Source organism: Varanus komodoensis, unplaced genomic scaffold (assembly GCF_004798865.1).
Source record: "Varanus komodoensis strain SLA01 unplaced genomic scaffold, ASM479886v1 scaffold1, whole genome shotgun sequence".
Taxonomy (NCBI): Eukaryota; Metazoa; Chordata; class Lepidosauria; order Squamata; family Varanidae; genus Varanus; species Varanus komodoensis.
The window spans coordinates 74,745,651-74,769,073 of record NW_025335268.1 but is presented as its reverse complement, the minus strand read 5'-3'; the positions used below and the strand labels follow the sequence as shown (position 1 = coordinate 74,769,073).

The window sequence follows — 23,423 nt, the reverse complement described above, 5'->3', positions numbered from 1 at the left end:
CCCCCCCCCCAGCCCGGATGCCGCCCCGCCGCACCTGAGGCACGCCCAGCCAGTCATCCGCCTGCTGCATGGCCTCCCGCGCGTTCTCCACCGGCTGGTTGGGGTCCCATGTCTCCCAGTCCGGGCAAAGGCCTGCGGGAAGGAAAGGCAGCCGCGTCATGCCTGTCACATGAGCGTGTCGGAGGGGAACGAGGCGCCTTGCTACCCAGTCCCCCCGAAAGGGGAGAGATCTGCCCCCGAGCTCCCCCAGCGGGCAAGGACCAGCGAGAGGCGGAACCGACCGATCGCTGTGGCAGCAGCACCGAGAAGGACATGGCCCGAAAGAGCCCCCGGCCACATGCGAATGCGCCCAGGGCGCCGGCTGCAGGGAGGGTGCAGCTGCTCCGCTTTAGGGTTCCGTGGGCTTGGCCACGGGGAGACGGGGAAGCTGGGCCAGGTGGAATCCAGGAGCCCCGTGACCTTTCCTTCGACAGTCCCGCTCTCGAGGGCTCTGCAGGCTTTCCGATCACCGGCCACGCTCTTCTGGCTCATGCCGTGGACCTGGGAAGCACTGCTGATGGAAACACGTGGCGGGGGGGCTCTGGAGGAAGGCAGCGCCCTGCAAGGGGCACTCCTTGCCCGGGGAGGGACCCTGTCCGCCTTTTTAGCGGTGCTCCACAGGACCTTCTTGGATAACGTGGCTTTTTAAATTGATGATGCAATCGATGGACTGGAAGTATGACCCGACACGAAGTGCTTGCATTTCTGCAGACGGGAAAGCTCCGTGCCCACGCACGGGCTCCGCTCGAGATCCGGCTCCGTGCCGTGTCTCCCCGTTAAAAGGCCTCTGCCCAACGGCCCACGGAGCAACACTTCCACGGAGCATGAGACGGATGCGTGGCAGGACCTGTCCCGGTGGCCCGTCCTGGAATGAAGCGTGGCTTCCTCTGCAGAGGACCGTCCTCTGCCCAAGCAGCTGCCTGTGCGAACAAGCGGCGACCCGGCCCCAGAGGAGAGGAGGCCGCGAGTCTCCCATCGGCCCCACACGCCCCATGGGGCCCGAGAGGAGGAGAGGCACGGGCACTGCCCCCTGCCCTCCTGCCGCGGCGAGCGACCCGCACGCCAGCGCCAGGTACGGTCACGTTGGGCGGTCCCTTGGATGTGCCTCCAGGCGTGAGCCGGGCCGTGCGCCTGGCCTTCCCCGCCGCTGCCTCGCCGGGTGAGACCCTCACCTCGACTGAGCGGGGGGGGGCACGCTCAGGGAATCCCCGCAGCGAGGGAGGAGCGTGCCGGGAAGCCAGTCGGCGGGGGCGGGGGGGCCTGGAGGGAAGCTTTCGACATATAAGGGTCCAGCGTGGCTCCAGCGAAGGCAAGCTCGCAGCCCGCCCTGGCCCGCCTGCCGATGGGCGGCCCCAGCGCCTCGCTGCGTCCCGAAGGCTCTGGATCGGCCGAGGACACGGAGGAGGGGCGCTCTGAAGCGCGTGGGGCGCAGGGGCCCAGCGCTGGGGCAGCGGCCTTTACGGGAGACGTGGGGCAAGGGGCAGGGCCCGCGGGGCCTCCCAGCTGAGCTTGTTTGTGCCTGGACTGGCCAGTTCTAGTTCTCAGGCCTGAGCCCTAGAATCCCTTCAATAGAACAGCCAGGGTGCCTCTGAACATGACCAGAGTACCATTCCCCCACCCTTAAGTACAGCCGGACCGCGACTCATTCCTGCACAGGTCCCATGTGCTTGGCTGCAAGCCTCTAGCTGCTTTCCTGGGAGTAAGCACGCTGAACTCTATGGACGTCGAAGCAATCAGGCAAAGGACTGCGGTTCAGATGTTGTGGCTTCTTCGACAGGAGATTCGTGGCCCATAAAAAGCAGCAGGTGGGACCTGGCGTGGATGCTGGGCCAGGCCTGCCTATCGGTGCTATTCCATGCTGTTGTGAGGGAGGGGGAGGGGGAGGGCCAGGGTTCAAGAGCGGGTGGGCCACATGCCGCACGAGGAAGACCACTGCTAAGCCCAGGCACATGCTGGAAGGAAAGGGGCGGCCCCCACGGCCGCTCCACGTTAGCCAGGGTCTCCCTCTGCCAAGCCCTTCGGTCTCCATCTCCGTCTGTCCAAATTTGGCCTCCTCTCCCGAGACCCAGGATACATTCTCCACAACAATAAATCTGGCCAGGGAGTGTTTAGGCTGAGGAGTCATGGAAAAGTCGCTTCCCGGCGGGCTTAGAAAGAATTCGGAGACTTTACCGAGGGAGACCAGAGGGAAACGGGGCCCTCCACCAGCCCCACGGAAAGCCTGCTCGGATTTTCCCCCCATTTTGATTGGGGTGCCATGACTTTCGAGGCTGTTGGGCTGGGAGCAGAGGCTGCCTCGTTTCCTTGGTTGTATGTGAGCCGCTCTGGGGGGCTTTTTGGGTTGTGGAGCAGGAGAAAAATACTGGAAAGCGGCAGCCCTTGCACGTTTGGACAGAATAAAGGCCGACAACTCCCAGCAAGCTGCATCCAGCCAAGCCCTCTTCTGCCTGAACATGCATGGGATCACGGCTTAAGTGAGTTAGATAAGCAAAGAAAAGGGGCACCTGCCGAGAAAGAGACTGAAAAGCAGAGAAATAAGTTTGCAAGCCCCTGTGTGGAGTAAGATCCTGGACTGAGAACCAGATTCAAGTCCCAGCTAGATCCCAGACACCTAAAACTGTTCCCAGTTCTGGGTACTTTCAGATTAAATCAATTAGGAAAATCAGGACACTGACTTTTGTCAAGTTACTCCTTAACCTATCAAAGCTTTACAAAGTAATCCACAGAAGTTCAAGACCACTTGTAAAAACTGCTCTCAGGCTTTCTCATACATGGAAAGTTTTAGATCTCGGCTATTTTGAATTTTTATGGGGAAATAGATGTTGCCTTTGGTCACTGACTAAGGAAAGTCTTCGGTGCCGGAGCTCTTTCTCAGAGCTTGCGTTGCGTAGCCGTAGAACCGTGAGCTACTCTGCAGGATTATCGTACGGCAAGCCGTGACGGAGGAAAGGCTTGTGGGAACGCTGCAAGGAGCTCCCAGAACTATTAATGCAGGAGTCTTGAACATCTGGGCAGAGGCTCGGAGTGCAGCTTTCTGTGGGTGTGTTCAGAGGACTGGACTAGAATCCCATTTAAGGTGCAATCCTACGCATGGTTAGACAGAGCGGCAAGCCTTCTCCCTCCATCGAGTCACACAGAGGAGTGTGCCCCGAGAGAATGTTGGGTACGAATTCAGTGGCTCTGCGGAGCCGTGACCCGGATGAGCAATGCAGTGTGAATTGTGCTGGGGGGGGGGGGGATGCAGATGCATTGGAGCAACCCCCCCCCGCCCCCCGGCACATCGATCCGCCTCTTGTGGCTCGCTGGACGGCCTGATTTGCACAAACCGATTTGCAAGTGCCTCTGAATTATTTTTAGCAGAATGATTTGGGACCAGGCTGGGTTCCGTTCTTTCCCCTTCTCTGTGGAGAAGGACGTGTTTACGTGGCTCAGCGAAGCACCTCCCATCCACTCGTTTACCAAGTGCAAATGATTTTGCTAATGCAGCATGGAAGCTGGGCTAGGGGTCCGTCGGTCCCGAGCGGAAAACCAGGACTCCTTCGGTCTGATTTTTGCCTTTGCCGCAAACTTGCCAGGTGCCCGGAGGCAAGTCATGCGACTGCCGCTCCGCATCGCTGGCCTACCTTGCAGGGCTGCTGTAAAGACGACGACTAAACTGTGCTTGCGTAACATTTTGAACATTCTAGTGCTCTAGAGGACACTTTTATATTGATGTTGGAAATAGAAACAGAGCGAGTCAGAAGGGGCCTCCGGGGCCATCTAGTCTGACCCCCGGCTCCAGCTGCCTCCACTCACAACAAGCCCACCAGGTGCACGTCCAGCCTGTCCTTGAACAATAAACGGGAACTGGACCATTCCCAAAGGCCACGCGTGTCCTGACGCCGGGGGTGTCCGAGGCTGGGCGCCCCCGCACCAGCCAGCGGCGTCGTTCCATGCACGTCCCCCCCGCCGCCCTGCGCCCCTGCCAGCCGCCGCCGCGCGGTGCTCACCCGGCGCGCAGTTGTCCACCAGGGCTCCCAGGGCCTTCCCGTCCTGCCAGTCGCGGTTGAAGTTGGTGATGGGCAGCTGGGGCACCTTGTTCTGGATCCAGCCGAGCAGCCGCTGCTTGGGCGTCTGCTTCTTGGCGTCCTCCTCGTCCTCGTCCTCCCACATGGGCATCGAGATGGAGTAGTGGAGGATGAGGGTCCATATCAGGCCCAGGATCAGCTTCAGGTTGCCGTCCACGATGGCCTTGCTGTCTGTGGGGGGGGGGGGGGGGGGCACAGCATCAGCAACGGCGTGGCAAAGACAAGCAGGCAGAGCCACAGCCCCTCTGGCCCCACTGCCCGGCCAGCCCTCCTGACCCCCCAGCGCGGCCCCCGAGGGCTCTCCAGAGGGCCACGCTCCTCGCCAGCCACACAGGGGGCCGCTCCCGGGGTTCTGGCAGCTTCGCCCCGTCCGCAAAGGCAAAGGGGCTTCCTCTCCCACACACAGGAAGAGCTCTGCCAGACACCTGAGCCTCAGGTGAGGCTCTCCCTGCCGGCTTCCGCACCTGGCTCCCTTTGCACGAGGCCCCGCCCCCTGCCCTGGCCCCGCCCAGCGCCACAGTGCTCCCCCAGAGGGGTTCCCCAGAATGCAATCCGGCCCAGAACTGGAGGTGCTCGGGGCCCGCTCTGGCAATGCACCCCGGGCAGCTCAGCCACGCGCACCGGATCCTTCCCCGGGGAGGCGGCAGCCGGTCACCCAGGTGGCCACGGATCGCTTGCCCGTCGTGGAAGCCCAGAGCGGAGCCCCATCCGGTGCCCACACGCGAGGGCAAACCAGCTGCCCGCAGGATCCCCCAGGCAGGACGGGAGCAAGACCCCCACCTGCCCACCTCCTCAGCAGCCGGGGCGGGCAGGCAGGCCACCTCTGGTGCAGAAGCCAGCCCGTGGCCAGCAAGGCTAGTAGCCACTGGCAGCCTCCGACAGCCACGGACGACTCGCCCGCCCTGGAGAGAGCTCTGTGTTGCTCCAGGCGCCACACTTTTCCAACAGAGGCAACTCACGGGCACGGAGACCACAGGGGAGTGGGAACTGTGGCCGCCAAAATGCCCCAGGCCAGCTTTTCAGCTCCAAAACCTCCGCACCAGGCCGTGTGTTCGCGGAAAAAATAATGCTGCACAGTTCAGCCGTGCAGCCTTCCCTGGCTGGCTTCAGGCTGGGGCCGGGGCGACTGCCCTCTGGGATGCCTCCACCTCTCACACTCCTAGCAAGCCTAGGAAGCACAGGCGGAAAGCACCCCTGGGATGCGCATTGGGCGATGACGCCGACTTGGAAACTAAACGAAACGGTCCTTTGGACCGGGGCGTGTGGGACAGGAGATTGCAGGGAAAACCTCCTGTCGGCTCCCCCCCCCCCCCCAGAGCCGGACCTCTCCTGCTTCTCGGCTTCCCCAGGAATGTATGATACATTTTCAAGCCCGGCCCGGGAACAAAGCAAGTGGCGGCCACGCTTTCGCTCCCAGCTCAGTCTTTCCATAAACACTTCCTGAGCCGCACGGTCATGCTCAGGCCAAACGCAAAGCCATGGACAAGCGTTCCGCCTTCCCTCCTCCCCCGCAATCCTTTCTTGGTGCGACAAAGGCCTCTGAGCGACGGTGCCAAGCTGCTCGCTCAGCCGGTGTGCCATGCAGGGGCTTCTCCCCAGCGCACGGCTGGCTGCGCACCAGCAACGCCGGGAGGGGCCTGCAGCAGCTGCAGCGCTGCCCATCGGGCCCTTTCACACCAAGAGTGGGAACCGGGGCCCGGCCTGGGGCCCCCTGGCCCCGAGGATCCCCAGGTCGTAACCCTTTCCCTGAGAACACCCCTTTTCCCCAGTCATTGCTACCCCAGGCTGGTATTCTCGGCAGTTTTGGCCTCCCCGTTGGCTTTCAGCCCTTCCTGCCGCCGGACTGCCCCAACCCACAGGGGCTTCTCCGAAACCTAATTTGGCCACTGGGCTGGAAAGGGACGGTGCCCCGGCCTCCCACCCGAGAGCCACCCTGGTAGCCCCCACTGTGCGCCATGGAGTTTCTCTCGTGTTCAATTCAAGGTGACCCAACACACGGAGTGGCGGCGAAAGGGCATCTTCACGCAGTACGTGATTAAAACAGGGAATTCACTGCTGCGATTCACAGGCCAGCCGTCCGCCAAGGAAGCGCTCGTATGGCGTGGCATGCGCTCTCCACTGGCCGTGCAGCGCCCCCCTTTTCATGGGTGACGTGCGGGACACTAGTGGCAAATGGCTGCGTTCAGGCGCTTTGCTCCCGCCACCCGACCTGAGTCCACGCGCCAGATTTAAATGCCGTTGCGGCACCAGCCACCCCACTGCCGGCTGGCAGAACGCAACGGGGGTTTCGCAGGCTTTGCCAGCATCCTGCCCGTTCCCTCCCCAGGGAAGAAGACGGAAGAGCAGTGGCTCTGAATGCCATTCGGCGCCATCCCTGCCCCCCGCCCCCGCAGACAGAAGGCGGCCCCCGACTCGCAGCATCTCCTGCCAGCCCCCTGAGTCGAAGGGCGTCTGTTCTGCCCCGTGTGCAGGGATCGCCCCACGGGTGCCACAGGGTGCAGGGTTTTGCTCCCTGGTTCCCTGGCATTGCTGCTTTTAAAAAAGTAATGTATTGTCTTGCAGATGGAGCTGTGCTGGGAACTGGCCCCAGTATTTCCGAGTTAATGGTTTCCATGTGAATCATATACCTCTGCAGGACTGCCTCCTAAACTGCAAACATTACAAAGGAGGGATCTTTATACCCCCAGGGGGCCAATCTGGAGAAGAGGAGCCCAATTTATCTGGCTGAGACCACCCAGACCCCCTGAAGAAACCACTGAGACTTTCCTGGACTCACCATCAAACCTAGGGGTGGGGGAGTCTCAGGAGTGCACAGAAATATTATATCAGCTTCGTACCTCGTGCACTGCACTTCAGAGGCATCGAAAGCATGCCAAGATGTCTCTGCAACCGAACACCCCTCTCCTCCCGCCCTCCCAGTCCTGACAAACTGCAGACAACTTGGCCCCTCACGGAGCTGCAGTCTTAAAAGCCTCAGCTTCCAATCCCAAGAGCAGGTCCGTCACGGGGCCAATCCACCAGAAGCTTCTCCGGCTGAAGCAGGAGGGGGCTTAAAGAGCGCACCTATTCCCGGCACGGTGCCCATTCACTCCTGTGGGGCTTCTACAGCAGAGCATTCCGGTGGATTGGGCCCGCTGTGCCGAGCAGCCTGTTTGCTTTCAGGCACAGGCAGAACACAAAGTCCTCCCAAGGGCTGAGAGGACAGAAACAGCTCCCTGTCCAACATCCATGTACAGCAGGTAGACAGACCAAGAGAGAGACTGGCAGGTATTCCCACCAGCCTGAACTGGGGGAGACGAGAGGAGAAAGCAGTGCCATTCCACCTGCCCTGCTGAAGAATTTAGCGTTCCTCTTCCCTCCCGATCCGTTATCCTCTTGTGCCATGTCCCTTGAAATTATAAGCCTGAAGGCAAGAGATTACCTTCCTTTACTGGAATCTTTTTGGCTGAGAAACAGGGTAAAAATACTCTAAATAGAGGAATATGAAGATTACTTTTCTCCTCCATGGCATTTTGGCTGACCTGGGAGAGAGACAGTGACTAGCTTATAACCCCAGCTTAAGACCTGATGGAGCTCTGCCCCATCCGAAATGCAGACAGATGTGCGAAGAGAAGGCTCCTGGCTGCCCACATACGTCACCGAGAGAAGCAGGGACGCAGCGGCCTCCACGGCACACCTTGGCACACCTGAGCTGTCCCCGGAAGGCTGCTCAGAATTCCCTTGCAATCTTTCTCTATTCCACAGGTGGGGCACCTGCCGCCTGAGGGCAAATGCAGACCCGGGCCTGACATCAGGTCCTGCCTACTCTGGTTCTAACATCACCCAGTTTTAGCTCTGCATCTCTCCTCGCCCACCAGCGCCCTGGAGACCCCCAAGGCAGAACTGGGCAGCCGCCTGAGTGGGGTGGGGTGGGGTGACTTGGTGTCCTGCACCAGCAGGGGCTTGGCTGGCCGTCCAGCTCTACGGTCCGACGATTCTGTACTTCTCAACCGAGAAAAGGCCCCTCACCCCGCCCCCCCTCGCCCCCGGCTGTGCCGCACTCGCTTCGTCTGCCATAGCCCGCTGTTCACAGCTGTGGGGCCGGGCTGGACCCCTCCCAAAGCCCTGCCTCGCGCAAAGATTCCTGTGACGCGTCTTTCATGGTGTTACAACAGTTCCCGAGATGGCGGTGCAAATTCGCAAGGCCGACCGGCCCCACTGCACTGGCCGCCCTCCTGCGCGCCCAGCCGGACTCTGCCCCAAAGCCCAGTCCTGAGGGTGCCCCAAATGTCACCTCGGGAAGGCTCCCCACCAGGAAACACCCACTCCCGCTCCAGGCAGAGAGCTGTGCTGCACTGCTGGGGAGTCCGATTTCGGGAGCAAAGGGGGCGCAAGGATGATGGGCTGCAGAGCCCCCCCCCCCCACAGCACGGCTCCCCCTCCAGCCACGTCTCTCCCAGGTGGGGCTCTGATGCACGGGGGCCGCCGGGTTGGAGCGGGGCACTGGCCTCGCAGGTTCCGCGGAACGGAATTGAGCCGCGAGGCCGTTTCTCCTACCCGGAATGGCTCTGGCTGCACCTTCTGTAGGAGCCTCTGGCCACAGCCACAGCCCTGAGGTGTGGCTCCGCGCGCAGTGGAACGGATGCCGTGTCGTCGACATGCAGTGATTCTCCTCTGCCCTGGTTCTCTCCCATTGTTCGCCTCACAGCATCCCTGTGAGGTAGGCTCAGGAGAGAGGAAACAGCTGGCGCAGGACTGGGCCTCCCCGTCCCGAGTCAAGCACTCTTTCTCGCCGTGTCAAAGGGAGGCTTTTGTCGTCCGCAGCTTGAGCGGCTCCTGCCGTGATGGGCAGCCAAGAAATGCTTTACCCAAGCAAAATGACCCAACACGCTAACCACTATGCCGCCCTCCTTTTGCCGCACTGCGCATGTCTTTCCGCGCATGCACGGTGTGGCCGAGTGGGACAGCGCCCCTCTTGGCATCACCCCGAGACCAGCCCCTAGAACAGCCTCCTCTGAAGCCTGGGTCCTCCCAGGTGTTTTGGACCAAACCTTCCATCATCCCCAATCTGCTGGCTAGGGATGATGGGAGCCATAGTCCGACACACCTGGGGGCACCAGGCTTGGGAGAAGCCCCTCTAGAAACCTGGGTGAGGGAGATGGCCAGCACCCTAAGAATGGTGGCACCCCCTCCCCGGAGGGGTTTGACCGGTTCTCCCTCTCTCTCGCCTCCCAGGCGGGCCTCGCAGGTGGGCGCGCAGGAGGCCCCGGTCGGGCTGCGCCCGCAAGGCACGGACCGGCCCCGGGAACGCCAGCGTAGCGCGGGGCGTCCGTCTCGGCTTCCTCGAGGAAAGGGAGCTGAGCTCACACGCCCCTGTGCGAGGGGAGAGGGAGGCGATGAGGCGCTCGACGCGCTGGACGCGGAAACGGCATTGGATCGCGCCCAGGGAGGAAATGGGCCGCAGATGTCTGCAGCAGGCGATGCTGCGGAGAAGCGGCCGCCTTCTCGCTGCAGCGCTGCGGCCCCCGGGGGCTCGCCGGGGGCGGCGGGGGGCTGGGGGGAGCGCCGCGTGGGAGGCAGCAGCTGCCCGGCCGCCCCTCTCCGGCTCCCCGGCGCAGCCTGCGCAGCCGCTGCCACCTCAGCAGCGCGGCCGGAGGCTGCCAAGGAGGTCAGCGCTGGGCAGCGGCCCCGCGGTGACCTACAGAGGCGGGAATGCGGGCCGGGGAGCCCGAGCCTCCCCCGTCCGCAGCCCGGCCCCGTGGGTCGCAGGCCCCTCCCCGCCGCGCCAGCCTTGCGGCCCAGCGGCCCCCAGAGGCGTGGGACTACAACGCCCATCGCCCCCGCGTGTCGGGGGGGCCTCGCGCAGCCGAGACGCTGGCACCCCCCCGGCCGCTCCAGCCCCGCGAGCGCTGAGCTCATCGCCTGCTCCAGGCCCGATTCCCGTTTGGAACCTATTCCTGGCCGATCATCTGTCGGCCCGGTTCCTCCAGCTGCGACCCCTCCGCCTCTTGCGCCCCCCGGGGGGCTCGCGGCCTTGACGCCGGTGCGCGCGGAAGCGGGGCTCCCCCGGAGCAGCGGCCCGCTGCTGCTGCTCTGCGCCGGCCGGGCAGCGTCCTTCGGCCCGCTCCCTGGCCCTCCTGCCCCACAGCAGCGCTCGGCTCGCCGCCCGCCCCAGACAGCTGCAAGCCGCAGCCCCAGCCCAGAGGGGGACGGGCCTGAGCAGCCCGCCCGGGAGGGGGCTGGGGGGGGAGGAAACAGCTGCTCTCCGCCCCCCCGCCCGCCTCCGCGCTTCCACGCACGTGGATACGGGAGGACGTGGTGCTGCCCTGCGCACGGGGGTCTCGTGGGAACGTCTGCTCCTGCCCGCGCTCGGCTGGAGCCGCGCCCGAACCCCGGGAGGGGGTCCCAGCTCGGGCGGGGGGCACGGTCTGGCCACGGGGAGGGGGGCTGCGAGGGTTGACCGAGCGCCAGTTCGCTGCCCTTCGTCCCCCGCAGCCCCCCGCCCACCCCTCGCGCTGGGGAGCCGGCCCGGCCCCGTGCGCGGGAGGCAGATGCCGGCGGACGGAGGGGCGCACGGGCCAGGGGGCGGCCGCGACGCGCACTCGCCGCGCCCGTTTGCGCGCGCGGCCGCGGGGCAGCTGTTCCGTGCGGCTGTCGCGCAGCTGCCCTGCCGCGCCCCGGGGCCACACTGCCGCCTTGGGGCGCCCGGCCCGGCGCGCATCGGGCGTGTGCGCTCTGGAGCCGAGCGGCGCCGTGGCTGCGTGGGCCCAGGGATGGCCGGCAGGTCGGGTGGGGGGCAGGGGGCCCCCCCGCACAGACATACCAAGGCTGAGCACAAGCAGGAGCGCCTGGACGACGCGCAGGGAGCATCGTGGGGCACCGCACATCTGTGTGCAGCTGGATCCCCCCCCCCGCCTGCCTCCCCAGAGCGCTCCGCTGCATTGCTAACAGCTGAATTCATGACCTGACTGTGACCGGTTTGGCAGGCCTCGCCCCACGGCCACTGGGGACTGGGTCGTGGGCAGCGGGCGGAGCAGCTTGCAAGCCAGCCTGTGTCCCGAGAAAAGCTGCAGGCCCTCGCTGCCGCCTCCTGGCAGGGCACCCCCTCCTTCCCCTGCACCCCATCCCCGCAAAGCCGCCTCGCCCCCCAGCTGAGGGGTTCGAAACCCCAAGCCCGGAGGCAAGGGAAGGGAAGGGAAGGGCAGGCCAGGCCAGCCCAGGGCTCTGCTGGAAGATTCATGGCCGCTTCCCCCGCCAGGCAGCTAAGCGGCACGCCACCTTCCCCAACCCCATGCCCTCCAGGGTGCGGGACTGCCTCTCCCACCATCCCCAGCCAGAACAAAAGTTATGGGAGGAGAGCTCAGCGCGGTGGGCTCCAAGGACAGGAGGGGGGTGCATAGGGGGCTGGAGCAAGTTCGGGGTGGGGCGGCCCTTTACGAACGGCCCCAGAAGGGGAATTGCATCACCGGACTAAGAGGTGAAAGGTAAATCCAACACAGGCAAAGTCTCTCTAGGCATATGCAGATGTTATACAGACCTGAGGCCTAGGTTTAGAAATAGCTATTCTCACTCAAATAGGAATGCCCCAAGTCTCTCCCTTGTCCGGAAGACTGTTTGGCGACCAGCGAGGCTGCCTTTTGGTCCGCTGCCCAGGAAGGAGCTTCAGGTCAACAGTTCTTAAGGCTTTTTAAATCCTCAAACCGCAACTGGAAAGGACAGTCCTCCAAACAGAGGAGTGTCTAGCATGAAGTAGGACACCTGCCCACTCTAGTGCCAGGTGAACAGGTGGGCTGTGCTTGGGAGCTTTCCCCATTCGTTTTGTGGGCATCTCTCTGTGGCTGTGGCCAATCAGAGCCCATCCTCGGCCGCCTTAGGTGCCACCAGGCCCCGCCCCCAACCATCGCCCAAGCGCCCCTGCAGCTCCTCTGGGTTGGAAGACAAGGTGCTTTGCCGGCCAGGCCGGGGCAACTGCCATGGGCAGCCGCGATGCCCGCAGGGCCACACCACGGTCCGGCCGGGCCCGCTCCGGAGGCACGCGCCACTGCAGCTCCGGAGGCGGAGGCAAAGGAGCAGCTGGGAAATGCTGGCGGCCGCTCCCAGCAGCTGCCGGGGAACAGGGGCCGCCCTCGCTGGGCCAGGCCGGGCCAAAGGCAGCCGGATCGCTCCGGGAATGCCAGACCCCCGCCCACTGCAGGCCCCCTCGCAGCTGCCGGCAGCGGCCCGGCTCAAGGGCAGGGCGGCCCAGGCCCCAGAGAGCACTCCTTGGATGGGCCTTGCCCTGCTGTGGCACAGCCCCCTCCGGGCAGGTTGGGAGGCAGCCGCAGCCCCGAACGGTGGGATCCCCAGAGGCCTTCCGACCTGGGTGGCCATGGGGCCTGCTTTACGGAGGGCAATCCCCCGTCTGAAGGCGGCCCAGTCCAAGTCCTGTTTAAAGAGGAAAGACGGGAGAGGAGAAGCCCAGCGGGCTGGGGATGGTGGGTGTTGTTGTCTACTAGAGCCTTCCCCAGGCTGGAGGGTGCCAGAGCAGGGAAAGAGATACAGTGCCTCCCATTGCCAGATCGGCCTCACTTTTTAAATAAAGAAGGGCTTTGAAATGAAAAAAGCACCAACGCTAAGCAACAGCTATGGGGACGGAGGCCAGGCTTGCTGTGCGCTTGGAGGCAGCCCCCATCTCCTTCCGCATCCACTTTGCGGAGACTCCCCTTTCCCACGCACGCACAAGCATCTTCCGGGGACTGCAGCCCCTCGCAGAAGTCCTGCTCTGCTGCACGGCCTGTGATACTTGGGCTCCTGTGCCTCCTTCTCGCAGGGCCGTCCAGCGATCACTTCCTGCCGCAGCCACGCTCCCAGGACCCTCCACAAAGGCAGCCGGAAACCCCGGCTGAACGAGCTTTGTGCGGCTCCATCCGTCGAGCTCCCCAGTCCCTGCCTCCACAGCTTCTGGCCACTGGCCACACATGAGATCAGCCAAGCCAAGCCAGGCCAGTTGTTGGCCGGCATGCTCACACACGCGGCTCCTCCCGGCACCCTGTGCGCCGAAGCCCTTCCGCTTCAGGGAAGCTTCCTGCTCCGCTCCGCCTGGGCCTGAGGCCTGAGGCCTGGAGCCCAAGCCATGCTCCGACAGGCCATGGGCTCCCGCTGTGGCATCAGGCACCCAGCGCGACGGGCCCGGCACCATCGCCCCTCACGCGAGACCCTCGCTCTGCAGGAGGGCCGGGCAGTGGGCCCGGCACGCGAGACCCTCGCTCTGCATGCAGTGTGCTCAAGCCACCCGCCGGGTGCCGGTGGGTGTGTCTGGGGACACAGCCCCCCGGCCTGCCCTGAAACGTGTCCCCTCCACCAGCCCTTTCCTGACCACGCCAGAAGCCCTGAAAGCAAACCCGCCAGCCAGGCACAAGCACCCGTTCGCGCTGCAACGGCCTCCCCCTTGGAATGAGTCTCGCTGCATTACTGCTGCGGTTCTGCCGGCCTTTCTCCCCCCTCCAGGGCACCCAGGGCAGCTTGCAAGCGTGTCCTTCCCTCCGTCTTCTCCCCACAACAGCCCTGCGGGGTGGCCTAGGCTGAGAGCCTGCGGCCGGCCCAGAGACTCCGGGTGAGCATGCGGCCGAGCGGGGATTAGAACCTGGATCCGCCGCGCGCGACCACAGTGGCTGACAGGCAGAGTTAGGGTGCGTGCAGTGGCAGCTCAGCCTCGGTTGCCCAGCTGTGTGCCAGGTGCTGTACAGAAAGACGCCATCTCTCCCCTGGGCATTTCCAGCCTGCACTGGACAGGGAGAGGTTAGTGGGGACGAAGGGACCGTAGCGTCCAAAGGCTGTGCAGGGAGAAGCAGGGAAGGCTGGTCTGAGGCACTGGGCCACCCTAAACCTCCCGCTGCACAATCCAAGGGGAGCACAACAGCACCTGTGCCCCCCAGGGGCTCAGCGCACGAGCAGAGCCCTGCTGGATCGCACCCAAGCCTCTCCCATCGCACATGCTGCGCAAGGAGATGCGCGCTGGACGCAGCCCCCTCGGGCACATGCTCCCCAGCAGCCGGTTTTGGGGGCGCCCTGCCTCTGGCTCGGGAGGCATCCTGGCGGATCACACTCTGTCCTTTTTGCCCTGTGTCTTGTAACAGGCAAGCCCCCCCCGCCCCCCCCCCCGAAAGGACGATGCTGCAGAAAAACCGCACGCAATTCCCCGTTTCCCCATGAAAAAAGGAGAGCTCGCACCAGAAGCCCGCTAATCTTCGAAGGTGTTCTGTGACCGGGCAGCTTTTCGACTTTTCAGTGGGCAATTGTGTGTTCTGTCACACAATTGCACCCCCACCCCCACCACACACACACTGCAATTCTAAAATTAGTTTTTAAGGTCAAACCTGAGAAAGTTAAGGCCTCAGAAGTAAACTTTCCCCATATTAACCTCCCCAAGCAAGGGAGGGGGCGACGCTTTAAAGCAGGAGCCTGGTTTGCCATTGCTCCCGGGGGGGGGGGTGTCCAGCTGTCTTCACAGCACCCCCAACTGCATTCGATGTGCCAGTAAAAATGGGCCCCCACTTTTGACCCTGCAGGGGCAAACCAGGCTGTGCAGGGGCAAACCAGGCGCCAAGGCTGTGCAGCTGAGCTCGGTGGGTGACCTCACGCTCCTCACCAGCAATGCTGCCCCCTTTCGGACTCCATCCAGCCCCACAAGCGTGCGCTGATGTCTTCAGATCCCCCCCCCCACTGCTTTTGCCTTCTTTGCTTCAGATCAAAGAGTGTGCAAGCATTCAGTTCACACAGTCGAGAACCATCTTCAGCCCGCAGTTTTCAAGCTAAAAGGAGGACGAGCGAGAACAGGGGCTGAGAAACGAATCGGATGGGCGGGAGAAGTCCCGGTTTTCCACACCTTCCCCGAAGCACCGCTGGGTGCAGCTCCTTCACCTGCGGACTGACTCGGGGCACGGCCTTGGGCAGATCTGATTCAGCCCGCCCTGAGCTGGGCACCACCAAGTGCCACAGCGCGCCAGGAGGGCGCCCTTGCGCGGATGCCGCGTTCAGCCGGGCGGGAGTGTTGCTGCAGGGCCGCCCCCCGGCCCCCCAGCACCCGCACCTGCCCACACCGCCCTCCCTTGAGACGGCGGGCGCGGGGAGGACAGCTGACAGCAGCGAGACGCGGCTGCTGGGAGATTCCTCGGATTCCAGGGCCCGGCTGGAGGCGCGTTCTCCTCCATGTGGATCTGGCTTTCTGGGAAATGCCCATACCAGGCTGCCTGTGGCCGGCACACCGTGAGAGAGCGGCGGTGGCCCTCGGAGCCCAAGACCCCCGAGCCGAGGACCCCTCGGCTACCAATAGCCCACAGGGGGACTGCGGCGGCCTGGAGCGAGCTTGGCTGCATTCAGAAAGACTGCCAGCTCCACCTGGATGAGTGGGGTGGGTGGGGGGAGGCAGGATTCCCTGTGCAGGTACAAACAGGTGTTTTAGGGGAGCCACACTCCACACTCCGACCCGGCCTCTGGGTGCAAAAGGAAACAGGAAGGAAGGAAGGAAGGAAGGAAGGGGGTGGTGTGGGGCAGGGGGAGGGAAATGCACTGGAAGCAGCCCTTACACTTCTAAATCCCATGCCTAGGACCCCCCCCCCCCCCGCAAACAGGCCAGAGGGGGCCTCTCACTCTCTTAGGAGCAGAACGGCCCCAAACCACGCTTTGGGGCCGCTCTTCCAGAAGCCATTTCCTGCATCGTGGCCTCCCAGCGTGGGATGCCCGTGGCTTCTCCCGCAGGCCTGTCAGGGGTGGGCGGCCTCCCTCTGCTCCTGCACAGGAGCACTGTCAATACAGCCCTGCCTCCAGACCAGCTCCCCGCTTCCCGAGCGAAACCCAGCTCTAAGCATGTCTCAGGCCGACTGGGGCTGCGGGAGCTGCGAGTTCCTTGGGCATGCCCTGGGTGTGTGGCAGACGAGCCACGGGCGGGTGCCCTGTGGCCCAGGATGGAGCCACCCTGCTTCGACGGGGGCAGCCGCTCTCTGGGATGCAGCATCAGCCGGGACCGAGTCTTCGCTCACTGGCGCAGCGCGTCTCTGGCCTTCGCAGGGTCCCGGGTTCCGCTCCCGCCACTGCCTGTAACCGAGAGGCCTCTGAGGGGCGGGGGAACTGCCCCCGCCGGAGTCGGAAAGGGACCCTCGAGGCCAGTGGCTCGGGCCTCCCTCGCCTCGGCCGGCTCTGGGACTGCCTGCGCTCGAGGGGCTTCTGGAGGCAGAAGCCTGCCTCTTGGCCTGTGTGTGTGTGGGGGGGGGGACACAGCACCCTTCCACAGGGCCAGGAGCAGGGCCCATGGCCCCAGCCGGGCAGGGCAGAGCAGAGCAGAGCAGAGCAGAGCAGCGCTCCCCATTGGGCCCCAAATCCGCAAACCCTCTCGAGAGACACTTGTGCTCCCGAGCACACCCCAGGCTTGCGCTGCAGCGCCGGATGCTTCCTGGGGAGGGGGCTGATGCCCTCGTGCATGTACACAGGCAGATTGGGGGGGGGGGGCTTCAGGGGACAGGGTGTCCTCTAGCCCCTCAGCCCAGGAGGCAGCCTACCCTCTTTATTTTTTTTATTTATTTAAAGTTTTTCTATGCCGTCCCCATTGCCACATAGCCTCTTCATTCTGTCCTCAGAACAACCCTGCAAGGTAGGTTAGCTGGAAAGTCAGTGGTAGACCCAATGTTACTGCCTGAGCTTCATGGCTGAGAGCGGACTAGACCGGACCCCCTGCGTCCGCCCAGCCCCCCGGCCGCTCCCCCACCCCGGCCCCCGGTGCGCTGCGGCTGCTCTCTGGCAAAGGCACGGGGAAACACGGGGTGTTCCTCCGAGTCCAGCACTTCCTTAACCCACAGCAACGGTCTTGTGCAACAGCCCAGGCTGCCCCATGGTGCTTTCCTTGGACTACAGCTCCCATCATTCCCAGCCAGGGATTTGCCTGTGGAGGACTCCAGGCTGGGAAATCTAATTTAGGTGAACGGCTAAAACAGAGATCACAGGTTGCCAACCACCTCCAGGCCTGCCTGCAAATCCCCGGATTTCGGGTGGTTAGAGGCTATTGGACTGTCGGAGCAATATGGCAGTGGGACCAGCCGCCTGGCGAGGTGGGGGCTCCGGGGATCTTCAGAAAGGAGCTGGGCGGCCCTCTGAGTGGGGCGGTGTGACTTGGTGTCCTGCAACAGCAGGGGGTGGGCCCCATGGCCTCCTTGGCCCCGTCCAGCTCTACTCTCTGATTGTATCCCAGAAACTATCCCAGAATCACAGAGGGGTGGAGATGGAAGGGGCCCAAGGGCCACCGGGTCAAACCCCCCACTCAGGGCAGGACTCCCAGTCCAAGCATCCCCTCAGGCGCACAGATGCTCAGAGGGTGAAGAAACTTTCAGAAGGGAGGGTACAATTCCTGTGATTATATTATTATTAATTATATTCAGAGCCCGCAGGGTGTTCTGGTGTGACTGCTGGACTGGGGGCCTGGGAGACCTGGGGTCCCCACACTGCCATGAGGCTCACTGGGTGTCTTGGGCCCAGCCCCCCACTCCCAGCCTGGCCTACCCCACAGGGCTGTTGCGGTGAGGATGGCCAGAGCTGTGCGGCCATCCTGGGCTCCGCACCAGAGGAAACAGGAGGGCTACTAAGGCCTCCGCACCCCCAGCCGCCGAGCAGCTCAGCGCCCGTGCTCAGGGGACGCGTCCCTGATCCCTGCAGCTCCATGCACACGCAAGGCAGCACGCGGGACGCCCTGCGCCCCCTCGCTCCGGCTGGGGGAGACCCCCACATGCACTCGCTGCCTCCGAGGGGGGACGGCGGGGCGGGGGGAGCGTGCTCAGGAGGACTCTGCGCTCCTCCCACGGAAGACGGCGGCGGCTGCGAAGGGCAGGAGCTGCCCAGATGAAGGGGCCAAGGGGCCGGTTCGGTCCTGGCGAGCCCCCGCTGGCCCACACGAGGGCCGCTGCTTCCACGGATGGCTCTTCAGTGGGGCAGCCACTGATGAATTGCCCCGAAAAGAGCACACACGGCACGAAAAGGAAGGGCTACGCGGGAGCGGCACCCGCAAAGGCCCGTTGAAAATGCTGCCTGCACCGAGCCTGCGCTGCGCACGGCCTGCCCGCCCTCCGGACGCCTCTGCGCTAACGAGCCGCGGCTCATCGGCACAAACGGCCCACGGAGGGAGGGAAGCCACGGTCCGCCACGGGAGCGCGAACTGCGGGGCGTTCGCCACGGCGTGTCACCCCAAGCCGTGGCTCAGTGACTGCCCACCCTAAACTGGGACTGGACAGGGCAGGCCTTGGAAGAGTGGCCACCCGGCCACCCTGACTGCAACCAGGCCGATGCATCACCCTCATCTACAGCTGGCTGTTTCTCCTCTTGCAAGAACCCCGAGCTGCTTTAGTGAGCTCCCCTCCACTCCGCTTGTGCTTACAACGACAACCCTGCGAGGCCGAGAGTGGCCCAAAGTCGCCCAATGAGCTTCTTGGCCCAAGTGCGGACTTGAACCCAGATCCCCCAGGTCCGCAGGCCAGCCTTCCCGTCCTCCAGCAGGTACTGAGGGCTTGGGAACATCCGACGCTGCCTTCCGTCGGAGCAGACTCTGCTCCATCCCGCCCAATATTGCCAGCACAGCCTGGCAGCAACGGCTCCCCCTCCAGAGCCTCAGGAAGGAGGTTTTCCGAGTCCTCCCCAGAGCCGGGGGCCCCCACTGCCCAAACCCTGAACACACAGGGCAGGGCCCCCACTGCCGTGCACTACGACCCTGCTCCAAAAGCCCCGCATTTTCCTGCAGAAACCTTTTTCGGGAGAGCTCACGCAACATGCGACTGTGCTAAGGAAGCGAGCTGCGAGCCAGGACGCCTCTTCCTACCGTGGACCCCCAAGACCGCCACAAGGCAGCTGCAGCGATTGCAGCCTCTGCCCTCCCTCCAGGTCAATCAGCGGCAATCATTCTGGCCCACCTTGCAGGGTCATTGTGAAGTTGGCGCCGGTGAGGCCCTGCGAGTGTCCGGCAGCCCAGCACGCAAAGGGGAACCCTCAGACTCGCCTTTCCAAGCTGCCTCCCACTCAGAGTTGGTGGCGGGATTGCGAGGAGACCTTCCCTGGTTTTCCCACGTGCCATGTGAGGCGTCAGAGCTGGACCGGAGCGCAGTCTTAAAGTCATCCCCCCGCTGGAAAAAAGCCATGCGTCCCAGAGAGGAAACATACGTCCATCACATGGGTACCCATCCATTTTCAGCCATGGGATAAAAAGCAGCCAGAGGAGGGATTTAAATTGCAAAGCTGGGAAGGGAAGGGAAGAAGGGAAGGGGAAAACTTTGCATCCCCAGCATCAGGATCTAGGTTCCGAAAGCTACTATTTATCCTCATCCTCACTAGAACTGTGGGAAGTCCTGATAATGTTTTTGCTCTGTGAGTTCCTGAGAAGCGAAAGGCAAGCAAATGCAGACTTGGGCGAAAAGTGGCTTTGTCATCTTGCCCTGAAGGGGCTTAAGGTTCCTCAAAGCAGCCAACCCAGTCGAAATACGTGGAAAGCAGAAGCCTTCCCGTGACACTTTCGCCGTCTTGCAAGTGCGCCTGTCATGCCGCTGTGGAGCAAGGTCACTTCCCCTTGGAAGAAGCAGGGCGGTTTGGGAAAACCTCTGGGAGTTGCAGATTTATGGCCCTGGAAGTAACGGTTTAGCCGGCAGCCGGCAACCTGGGCGACACCGGCCCCTTTTCCTTCACCAAGCAGGGCCTGTCCAAGGCAAAGGGAGGGTCGGAGCTACAGCCGTTGCTGAGCTTTCTGTGGCAGCCGCCTGCGACCAGTGATCCGGGCGTGAAAAGGCCTTGAGTCCACTTGCATTGCTCCTAAGGCACCCTGGATCCCAGCCTGGGGGTGGTGGAGGGAGACGGTGGTTCCCAAGCCGCCGCCCCCCCCCCATGAAGCACCGTTGGCAGGGCTAGGTGGCCACCAGCAATCTGAAAGGAGGCCGCGTGAGCTTGCACAATGGAGAGGGGGCAAAACCCCCGGCCAGCTGACCGTCCTGACAGCTGTCCTCAGGCGTGACGGACCACGTCTGAATCGGTGAAACGGCAGGGGAAATCGCCGTGCTCAGCAGGGTGGGGACTCGAGGTGCTGCCAGAGGGCACCCCCCCCATGGCCACACGCCCCCTCCGCCAGCCAAGGACAGTGAGATACCTTGTCACCCTACAGGCAGCTTCAACCGTTGCCCCCCACCGCCACCACCCAGCCTGGTTGAAGTCCCCCCCATTTCTCCTGCGGCAGACATTTCCTTCCAGGGGAAGGGAGCCGCCCTGGCAGACGCTGGTGCGGGTGACACTGACGGAAAGGGGCAGAAAGGTCGCCGCTCTCTGCACGAGCACGCAGGCACCCTCCGTCACCCCATTTCCAGGGCTTCCATGCGGAGAAAAGCAGACACTCTGCACATGCAGCTTGTGTGTCCCGTTAAATATACCCGTGTGCGCATGTGCCAGGAAGCCGTGGCAGGTCATGGTTCCTAACACATCAGCACACAAGGAAGTGTGCGGCTCTGCACCCTGCAGCTGAGATCATCGTGCAGAGGCTGCTGAATTCAGTGTCCTGGGAACGCTCGCTTCCACGATGACTGTGTGTGTTGTTTGTTTTCAAATTACCAGTCCTCATGGTTGCATGGCTGCAGGAGAGGGGCGTTTAAGCAACTAGGCAGTTCTGGAGGCCACACGGAAGCTGTGCCGGAGGGAGAAGGAAGCCGAGGGGGGCCGAGGGGTGGGGCTTCAGTGTTTTGCACAACTCCTCGTCCCCAGAGCCCACCCCGTAATGGGGCAAATGCCAAGCCAAATAAACAGTGGAGAATGCGTGCACAAATTGTTATGCTTGGTGTTATTTATTCAGGCTGCCGAACGTGGCTGGTTTTGGCACTGCTAATGCCTCTCCTTTCCTTCCTTCTTGCCGTGTTTTCCTACACATTCTCCCCTCTCTTTGCCCCTTCGCTGCTGCTCCTCCCATAGCCTCACTTCACACTGGAAGCTCTTGGGGCAGGGACCTGCCCTTGGGTCAGTTTTGTACCCCGGAAAGCACCGCCGAATCACGAGCTCGGGGAGGCCGAGTGCAGCGTCGCCAAAGCACGGACATAAAGAGCATTCTGTGGACGCCCCCAAGGACGCCTCGGCCCGTCCGGCCGCAAGGAGAGATGCCCAACGCAGCAGGTGACTGACGGCCTGGGCCACCAAAATGGCGGAGATGCCGGCCTCCTCGCCACCCCCCGCCCCGCCCCATCCGTGAGGCAACTGCAGGCAGGGAATCGCCCCACTCCAGCCCCTTAAACTCTCCGCATCCAGTCGCAGAGCTAGGCCGGAGAGAAGGTTGAACCGCATCAAGGAACTTACATGCGTTTACGGATCACAAGGGCCGCCGTCCAACACACCATCTCGCAGAAAGCGGGCTAGAGGCAGAATGGCTCGCCAAGAGCGAAATCAGCCGGCCCTGAGCCTTCCAAGGTGGAAGCTGTCTGCGCAGCGTCCCCTGCAAGATCCCACTTCTTCTAAAAAGAAAACCGCCTCCACGCCACATTCCCTCTTGATAATGCGCCACCAGAGCCCCCTTTCCACTTTGCTCCCCTGAGCTAAATGCCCACCACCCAAAGCACGGGGCCAGCACAGGCACTCCTGCCTCACTCCGATCTCCTCATTCCGCCAGCACCTGGACGCCAACTCTCCTGCCCACATTCAAGGGGGCCGGGAGAAATAAAACAAGGATTTACACACCATCTCTCACACACCATCACAACAGTCCTGCGGGGGGGGGGGCAGTCCCGGTGCCCCCACAGTGGAGACAGGATGGGGTGAAGGGACAGTGGGGCAGCTTGACAGACTGATTTTGAGCTGACCACTGACGTCCTGACCAACTCCTCTTCACAGGCTCTCGGTCCCCGTCCTATCAGAATACCAATGGCCCACCTCACAAGGCTGTTGTGCATAGAAACGCTACCTCAGTGAACAGCAGCAAGGGCAGTGTCTCCTCTGTGGAGCAAGCACCCTGTTTTTGCTCAAGAGCATGTGCTGATTCCCCAGACGAACCCCCTGCATCTCCCAGTCAGTCCAGCAAAGAGCAAGGCCAGTGTGGCTTCCCCTCTTCCGGGCGTCCCAGAGGGGGTCCGATACACTTAATCCCACAGGGGTCAACAGGCGCTCCCCAGAGCCCAGGAACGCCGCAACACGGCTGAATCGGGTCCAGACAAATATGCCTCAGGCTCGAGCTGTGCCCATGCGCGGGGCGGCAACCAAGCCGCAGGTGCCCCGTCCGCACAACCTCGACGCACTTTCGAGCCACCGCAGCGAAGCGTCCGGTGCGACTCGGGAAGCTGGCGCGCGTCCTTCGGCGCAGCACACGTGGCCTCGCCCCGCTTTGGAGGGAAACGGTCCCGGGGCCGCGCTCGCGGCCGCAGCGAGAAGAGGCCCCGCCCCGCCCCCCCCCCGCCCGCTCCGCCAAGGCACAAGTTCTGTGCGGCCGGGAAGCTGGCGACGATCCGTCCGGGAGACGGAGCCCCGCAGCCCCGCGAAAGCTCCTGCATGCAAACCCGCCGCGCCCCCCCGCCGAGCTCACCGATGGAGACGAGCTTGATGTGCTCGCGGTCGAGGAACTCGAGCGCCACCGAGACGTTCTCCAGCTTCATCTGCCTGAAGTTGGGGCGCGCGTGGTACTTGCGGTACATCTTCTTCTGGCTGAGCACCTCGAGCAGCGCGATGAGCTTGAGCCCGTCGCTCAGGTCCTTCTGCAGGTCGCCGAGGCGCTTGCTCACGCACTTGAGGTGCTCGTTGCACCAGCGCGTGAAGGTGTTCTGCTGGATCTTCTTCCAGGGCGCGTCCTCGGCCAGGTCCTTCTCGGTGGCCGGCATCTCCTCCTGCTCCTCGCCCTGGTAGTACGCCTGGGGCGCCTGCTCGTAGTAGCTGTTGCTGTTCGCGACGGCGAGCGGGCGCCGCCGGGGGCGGGGGGGGGCCTGGGGCGGGCTAGGCGAGCGGCCCGGGAGGCGGGCGCGGGAGCCCCTCGGCGAGAGGCGGGCGGCGCGGGACGGAGGGGACGCGCCGAGCCGGGCGCGCAGCGGGTCTCCGGCGCCGCGGGGGCGAGGGGCTTCTCGGGGCGCGGGGGCCGCGGGGGCGCGCGGAGGGCCGGGGGTCTCCCCGGGAGAGGGCTCGCTCGGGCGCCTTTGTTCCCCGCGGGGTCCTGCGCGCCGCCCTGGCTGCGGCTTGGCCCCTCCGGCGGCACGCGGGGTTCCGAGGCGCGGCGCGGCGCGGCGCGGACAGCCGAGGAGCGCGGCGGGGACGGCGGCGGGCCGAGGGCGTCTTCCCAGGGCTCCCGTGTCGTGCAGAAGTGGACGGTCCGGGGCAAGGAGGGGT

General features: G+C 63.7%; 1 protein-coding gene across 2 annotated transcripts in view; it reads right to left on the bottom strand.

Moving 5' to 3' along the window:
- The window catches only part of FLNC (filamin C), a 64,620-nt gene extending 41,627 nt beyond the window's left edge, over positions 1-22,993 (bottom strand). Inside the window, exons 1-3 of one of the 2 annotated variants that reach the window (XM_044429467.1) lie at positions 22,633-22,993; positions 4,029-4,277; positions 35-132 (exon numbers count right to left, since the gene is read on the bottom strand). In XM_044429467.1, coding sequence (XP_044285402.1) covers positions 35-132; positions 4,029-4,277; positions 22,633-22,924 — 639 coding nt within the window. In that variant the 5' untranslated portion in view covers positions 22,925-22,993. The remainder of the gene's footprint in view (positions 1-34; positions 133-4,028; positions 4,278-22,632) is intronic. The other variant, XM_044429459.1, reaches the window with a different exon arrangement.
- Positions 22,994-23,423: the final 430 nt, after the last annotated feature.